General features: G+C 49.6%; 1 protein-coding gene across 2 annotated transcripts in view; it reads right to left on the bottom strand.

The window, feature by feature from the left end:
- Positions 1-4,530: 4,530 nt before the first annotated feature.
- Positions 4,531-7,790, bottom strand: part of TG (thyroglobulin) — a 238,538-nt gene continuing 235,278 nt past the window's right edge. For both annotated transcript variants that reach the window (XM_057735105.1, XM_057735107.1), the window contains 3 exons: positions 6,967-7,101; positions 5,670-5,860; positions 4,531-4,764 (listed from right to left, as the gene is read on the bottom strand). In XM_057735105.1, the coding sequence (XP_057591088.1) occupies positions 4,646-4,764; positions 5,670-5,860; positions 6,967-7,101 (445 nt within the window). In that variant the 3' untranslated portion in view covers positions 4,531-4,645. The remainder of the gene's footprint in view (positions 4,765-5,669; positions 5,861-6,966; positions 7,102-7,790) is intronic.

Raw genomic sequence — 7,790 nt, 5'->3', positions numbered from 1 at the left:
TGAAGCTGATAAATCACAAGTAGAAGTAAACTCACACTGCCTGGAGTCATGGCAGGGAGATGGAACTAAAGTGAAAACTGTGAGAAGAAGCTGGGAAAATGGAATTCTGGCAGACGGGGGACCAAGGGAGGTAATTCTTTAATTAAGTATGGGTATTGTTTATTTGAAGATGTGGATTTAGGAGTCCTAGTTGATACCTATGTAGCCTCAAAAGTTTGGAACAGGTGCCTCAGGTGATTTTTGTGAGCTGTCCGGACCTTTCTTGGACCGATTGCCTGACAACATTGGATGGTCCGGGAGGAGCTGCCCTTGTCTTCCCAGCTCCGGTGGGGACCCTGGGCTCTCCAAGTGCCCGACCCTGCGGGGCAGCTGTGCCGGGGCCCGGAGGCGGGGACTTGCAGCTGTGTTACAACTTCCCTTTGAGAAAGTTCCTTGCTTCATCTCCTTGTCCTCGGGTTGCTTCCAGATCAGGAGGAAGCTGACTAAGCCTGACGTTGGGCTCACGGCGAATAGTCACTTCCTTTCCCAATTTCTGCCTTACTGATCCCCAAGGTCACTCTGGGTCTCAGGAGGAGATGCTGCCCGCTTCACCTCCTCACTCTTCGGTGACCCTTGCCCTGATGCCGGGCGTTCTAGGGCCTTCCTGCCCTTAGCAGAGGGGGAGAAAGTTTTTCTTCACGGTTGCCCTGACACGCGTCAGGCTGACCCAGCCCATCTGGAACAGACAGAGACATGCACAGACATCTCTGCGGTGCAGGAGAAAGTACTAGAATAGGAGCTGGGCCCGAGTTCTGAGAGCAGCCCTGGCAGGGCTGGCAGAGGGACCTAGGTGGGCGCCTCTCAGCTCCTTCCTCACAACGTGGGCTCAGGCCTCCAGCTCAAACGGTGTAACTACTGTATGCGTCTCTTTGGCCAGGCTTTTCTGAGAGCTGTTCCAAGACGGCCTGGCCCTTGGAACCCTCTGATACCCCCATTCCTGCCTTTCTCATGGATTGGCTCATACCTAGTAGGTGTCCCGAATCCATGGTTAACTGTCTGGGCTTTGCGGACAGCACTTTCTGGTTTTCTGTTCCTGTACACAGCACCCTCCATCAGCAGGGCAAATCTGCAAAGTAGGCATTATGATGAGGACAGGATGTTCAAATGGGATGTTTTCTATCTCAATTTTCAAAGACTGAGAATGAGTAGCAGGTGGCATCCGGTGCTGGGACCTGCGTGCAGTGTTTACAAAGGGGGTGGCCCAGACGGGCTCTGAGAGGGTCAGTCCATCACCCACCCCAACCATGTTGAAGAATGTGAATGCCCCATTTTCCAGGCTATTGATGGTGAGTTTGGGGTTTTGATATTGGACGGAAGTGAGAGTTTTATTATCAGGAAAATAATGAGCTGTGCCTGAGCTTTGGTCCAAGTGCAGGATAAAATAAACCTCTGAATAAGCACAATAGTGTAGGAGTTTTCTATGGCTGCCATAACAAGTTACCACACACTTATGGGCTGAAAACAACTCGAATTTATTATCTTACAGCTCTGTAGATCAGAAACTGACATGACTCTCAGTGGGCAAATATCCAAGTGTCAGCTGGCTGCATTGCTTTCTGGAGGTTCTAGGAAAGAATCCACTTCCTTGCCTTTTCCAGCTTCTAGAGGCCGCTCACATTCCTGGGTCCATAACCCCTTCCTCCATCTTCAAAATCAGCAATGTTGGGCCAGGTCCTTCTCATGCTGGCATCTCTCTGGTCCTCTCTCCTGCCTCCCTCCTATTTTTAAGGACCCTTGAGATTACATTGGACCCACCCTGGTAATTCCAGCTATTTTCTTCCTATTTTAGGGCCAGCTGATTTGTAACCTTAACTCCATCTTCAACCTTAATGTCCCCTTGCCCTGTAATCTTAATTACTCACAGGTTCTGGGAATTAGGACATGTTCATCTTTGGGGAGGCATTGTTCTGCCAACCACAAATGGGAAATTGTGGGAGAAAACACAATTCTTCTGGCTTACACCTCGCTCAGTGTTGCTCACCCAGTAAGCTCAGTTGAATCCATTCTACAGGAGACAAAACTGGAGACTAGAGAGGTTATGGGGCTCTTTCTTTTCTTTTTTCTTTTTTTGATATTTTTGACAAACTTTCCAAATATCAAATTCTTAATGAAGTTCTTTTTTTATATAAATTTATTTATTTATTTAAACTCTCTATTGGAATATAATTGCTTTACACTCTTGTACCAGTTTTTGAGGTACACCAAAGTGAATCAGCTGTATTTATACATATATCCCCATATCCCTGCCCTCTATAAATTTATTTATTTATTTATTTATTGACTGCTTTGGGTCTTCATTGCTGCACATGGTCTTTCTCTAGTTACGGCAAACAGGGACCACTCTTCATTGTGATATGCGGGCTCCTCATTGTGGCAGCTTCTCTTGTGGAGCACAGGCTCTAGGTGTGTGGGCTTCAGTAGCTGTGGCACACGGATTCAACAGTTGTGGCTCATGGGCTCTAGAGTGCAGGCTCAATGGTTGTGGCGCACGGGCTCAGTTGCTCCATGACATGGAGCCAAACAAGAATGGCCTCAAGCATGGGTGTGTGGGACCAACTCTCATGGTCTTGGAAGCAAAGACTAATTATGTGACAGAGTGACAGCTACCTACCCCAATAACTGTCTCTCCATTCGTCTCTGCTCACTGCACCCCAGCTTTGTTGGGACAGCAATATCTCCTACTCTAGGGAATAAGTCATGCCTGGTCTGATCAGATCACAGTAAGCCCATTCCCCACTGTCAGTGACTGGTCTAAAAGTGGGGATACAATTTTATTCTGGCCAATGAGATGTAAAGGGAAATCTGCTAGGAATTTCTGGGAAAGATTTTCCTCCAAGAAAAGAAAGAGGCACTTGAAGGCAAGGCCCTTGGTACCCTGCCCTCCTTGCTTCCAGCAAGGGATGCTGTCAGGAGGGGATGTGATATCTGGAGCTGTGGCAGCCATGTTGTGTTAGTGAAGTGAGTCATCATCTATGTGCTAAAGATAGCAAAGAGGAAGGCTACAAAGAGTCTGGGTCCTTGATGGCATCACTGAGCCATTGATCAATCTTGGGACCACTTACCTCTGGGAGTATTCTTTAGTTAAGGCATTGTAGTTGGGTTTTTGTTTACTTACCTGAAACAACAACAACAAAAAAGCCTATAATGTAGGTTAGAGGTTACCTGGGGTTTTCAGTGATATCAATAGGTTTTATAGAACACATGATGTGGCTATAGGCTTATGTGAAGTCCAGGAAGATTGAGGAAACAGAAATCAGGAGACATGAGTTGAACTCTGATCCTCCACCTCACCCTTGTGTGAATTTAGGCACAATGTAAGTCTTTCTGAGCTCTGGGATTTCCCTGGTGGCACAGTGGCTAAGAATCCCCCTGCCAATGCCTGGGACACAGGTTTGAGCCTTGGTCCGGGAAGATCCCATATGCCCTGAAGCAACTAAGCCTGTGCACCATAATTACTGAGCCCACATGCCACAACTTCTGAAGCCCGTGCACCTAGTGCCCGTGCTCTGCGCTGAGAAGCGCATACACCGCAGCAAAGAGTAGCCTCTACTCGCCGCAACTAGAGAAAGCCCATGCACAGCAACGAAGACCCAACACGGCCAAAGAAAAATAAAATTAATTAATTTAAAAAATGTTTAAAGAAAAAGAAAAATAAAATCTTTTAAAAAGCCGTTCCGAGCTCTGCCTTTCGAATCTGCAAAATGGGGGTGATAGTCCCAACATATGAATATTCACGACTTTGTTCTGAATTCAAATGAGATGACGTGTGAACACATTTTATGATATGCCATGTGAATGACAGACTGTTAACTGGCTCCACCTGCTTTGACTTTGGGTTAATTGCGTGTATGCATAATGGGGGGAGAGGGGCAGGAAAGAAAGGGGTGGGGGGAGAGAGAGAGAGTTTTAAACAGAAGATAACAGAAGATTTGCCTTCCAAAGTGTGTCCCTCGGGAGGTGAATGATAAAGTCAGGTGCTTATCTGGGAACTCAAATCAGCCCAAAGCTGGGATGATACCTCTGCATCCTTGCACCTCCACTCTCTCACACTCAATCAGGTCCGGTCACTTCCACTTCCTGAAGGGTCCGTGGGTCTGTGCCTTCCCCCCAGCTCTGCTCTCACTGCCTTCTTCCAGACTCACTGTCTCTTGCTCAGAATATTGTCACAGCCCGAGTTGGCCTCCTAACTCCATTCTGGAACCTTCACAAGAGAACTCGATCCATCACACAAGTGACACTGTGTCACTCTGGGGCCTGCCCTTGGTGGGTCCTCATTGCCTGGGTCACTGTTTACCTGTCTTCCTCTCCTTCTAGAGGGCAGGGTCCTTGCCTCCCCAGCACCTAGCACAGGGCCCGATGCACAGAGGATTTATTATCCATCAACATCTACTGGAAGGAAACAGCAGCCTGGGATTCAAACCTCTGGAGGACTGTTAAGACAGTTTGGTGTCTCCCAAGGACTGTCTTGAATTAACAAATCTGAGTCACCAATGCTTCTCTGCATGTAGACACTTTATTGAAAGTTAGTGGCTATGCTGGAGAATAAGGTGTCCAGGGTGGCAGCTGGGGTGGGGCTGGCAGGATACGGGGAGATCTCGGGGGCTGGTCACTTGCTGTAGGTCTTGGATCCTAACTCCGGGAGACCCAAGAGATCTTCTGTCAGCCCAGAGGCAGCCGGCCGGTCCTCCTCTTCACTGCCTGCTGATGGCCCAGCCTCAGCTTCATCTGAAATGGGAGTGGCAAGGCTGGTCCACTGTGGATCAGGACTGATCTTCCCTGGTCTCTTTCCCTTTGGCCCAAAGACCAAAGAGACCCCAGCCTACTAATGCCCTACAGAGGGACATTTCTGGGATAAGGCACCAGACTTTCCCTCTGGCTCTAGAGACATGCTAACGGTAGAATAAGACTTGGGTTCAGGAGATCCACTTGGCCTTGGAAGATAAAAGCAGAGCTGAGAGTCTAAAATGTATGCTGGTCAAGGTCTCTTCCCTGCTGAGTGCTCCACTTTCCCTCTCCCCACATGAAGAGCTCCGGTTGTGCTGAAACTGCAATCCCAGCAACACCTCCCCCAGGAAGCCTTCCCAGACCCTCTGGGGAGATGCGAGGCCTCCCTCCTTTGGGGTCTCACTAGTTTGGGGGCAGGCTTTCATCTCGGGACCAGGAAAGCTGAAGGACATTCACTGGGTTATGTCACTTACTCCTCACTCTTCTGGAAGCTTCTTAAGAGCACTGTACTGACCTCTATATTCCCAGTGCCCTCATCATGATTCATTTCCTCTCAGCACCTTTGCAACAGGAAGTTCTCTTCAACAGGAAGATGTGAAATGCCCACTTCTCCCCTGGCTAGAAATCCCTCTCCCAGATGTTTCACCCAAGCCTCCAAGGGCAGCGGGCATGAAGTTCAAGATCCTGCCTTCTCTCCCCACACCAATGCTGCCAGCGGTTCCCCCCTCTACACTCCCAGCCCTCCCCACCCTGGGCCCCCCAATGTCTTCTCCCTGTGCCCTTCCCCTCCCCCATTAGAATAGGAAGCCCTTGACAATGAGGAGCCCCCCCCCAGACTGTGAGAGCCTCAGGGGAAGGGGCAGTGCCAATGGTATCCCTGTGATCCTGTGACCCTGGCCCCCTACCTGCCGAGGCCTTTAGAGACTGGATGTACTTGGACCAGAAGGAGCAGTCGGCCTTTTTCAGGCCCTGTCGATTGGGGAGGAGGACACTGAGCTCCTTGTAGCTTTCTGCACCATCACGGGGGACAAAGTCAGGCCAGGGCGATGCAAATCCAGGCGCTTTCCTAGAGAACTCATGAGGGTAGTTGGGATTTCTGGGGAAATGAGAAGAAAGAAACACCCATGAGGGAAACTGCTCTCTCCGTTCATCCTCTGGTATCACTTTGCACTTGCACATGGTCTCTGAGGACCAAGTCACACATCTTTAGGTGTCAGAGCAGGAGTTGAACCCACCCGATCTAATTCCAGGGCTATGCTCTTAACAGCTGCATTACATGTGACTAAAGGTGCAGAGGCCCTGACTCACCGCTCTTAGGCCATCTCTGGAAGAGGAAAGACATGAGTTCATGACCCAGCAGTGTTACACAGGACCTAGCACTGCCCTCTGACTCTCTGAGCGCTCAGGAGGCCACCATGTCCCTTTCAACCTTGGTATCCTTTTATCTGCACACTACAGCCAGTGTCTGGAATGCCTTTGTTTGCTCAAGACCTGGGCAGGAAGGTGGGCCTAGAGCTGGGCAAACCTGTTGGCCACCTTCCCTTTGAATGTCAACTTCCCTTTAAAGTTTCCAGGGGGCTGAGCATCACGCAAGGTGAGCACTACTTGTCCGGTGTAAAGGGAGACAGGGAAACCACAGGGTGGAAAGGAGAGCAGGAACCAGTTTTGGAAGTGGGAACAGTGAGTACCCTAGCTGGGCTGGAATAGAGGTACGTGGGGAGGCCAGGGGAAGGGTCTTGAGTGTCGTAACTTCATTTGATCATCTAAGACTGTGGTTCTCCACTTAGGGTAATCACCTTGCCTTCCAGGGGACATCTGCCAACATTGGAAATATTTTTGTGCTCACAACTGGAACAGGGGCAAGGTGCTCCCAGCATCCAGTGGGTGGAGGCCAGAGATGTTGCTAAACAACCTACAATGCACAGCATGGCCCCCACCACAAAGACTTATCTGGACCAGTGTCAACAGTCTGATCTAGAGCCATCAAGGGTGGCTGAACAAGGGAGTGTGTGATTGGGGTGTTTCCTGACTGAGACTAACCTATGCCAAGGTCGTTTTGGCCAGAGGGAAGACTGAGCCAGGGAGACCAGTGGCAGGGAGGAAAGGGTGAGTCCATTGATGCAAAGTGTGGCCTTTGCATTCAGAATGGGGGGGGAGGGAGGGGCACACAGGACAGCCTCCAGGCACACATGGTCCACTCACCCGGATCGGATGAAGTTGGAAAAGTACTGCATGATTTTCAGGGAGAGGCTTTTCTCCTCCAGAGTAAACTGCCCCTCGTAGGCAGGGTGGAAGGGAAGCCCAAAGGCATATTGAACATCTGCCAGCAATTTCAAGCTGGGGAAACACATGGAAAGAAGAAGGAGCAAAAGTTAAAGGAATGGCAGAATCAAATGAACCCAAACCCAATATTCTTTGCCCAGTGAAGATTTTCTCTCTTTGTGTTTAGGATCCCTGTGTGGTGCTTCGTTTAGTTGAGATTCTGTTTGGCCCTTAGTCCAATGGCCCCCTTGGGGCAGATCCACAGCACATCTATAGGTTGAAGTGCAGCCAATGCCCAGCACTTAACTCCCTGGAAACATCTGTAAGTCTGTGAGCAATTTTCCAAGAGGATGTTCTCTTGACCACATTCCAACCATGATACTTACAATACCAACCGAACATTTGTTTGTTCAAAACAGCCTGTGTTTTCAACCCCTTCTCTGTGCTAGTCCTTGTTCATATGTGACTTATACTCTCTGACGCCTCAAGGCTGACATTCATCCACGCAACGAACCCTAGCACCATAGCTGGCCCGTAGCTGGTCAATAATATACACGCTGTGCTGAACTGGACACCTAATAAGCAGCAGACAGGAGGGAATAAAGATCTGGAAGCAAGATGAGTGGTTTAAATGGACGGAGCTGGCACTGGGGAGAGCAGTCCAGTGGTACACAGGGCCGTGGGAGTGAGCACGGGGAGAAGAGCCAGAGGGGCTTTCAGCTGTGTAGGAGAGAACCTGGCTTTTCCCAAGGAGAAGCTGGCCT

This window comes from Hippopotamus amphibius, chromosome 5, assembly GCF_030028045.1.
Source record: "Hippopotamus amphibius kiboko isolate mHipAmp2 chromosome 5, mHipAmp2.hap2, whole genome shotgun sequence".
NCBI classification, from domain to species: domain Eukaryota; kingdom Metazoa; phylum Chordata; class Mammalia; order Artiodactyla; family Hippopotamidae; genus Hippopotamus; species Hippopotamus amphibius.
This window is presented reverse-complemented; position numbering and strand designations above follow the sequence as displayed.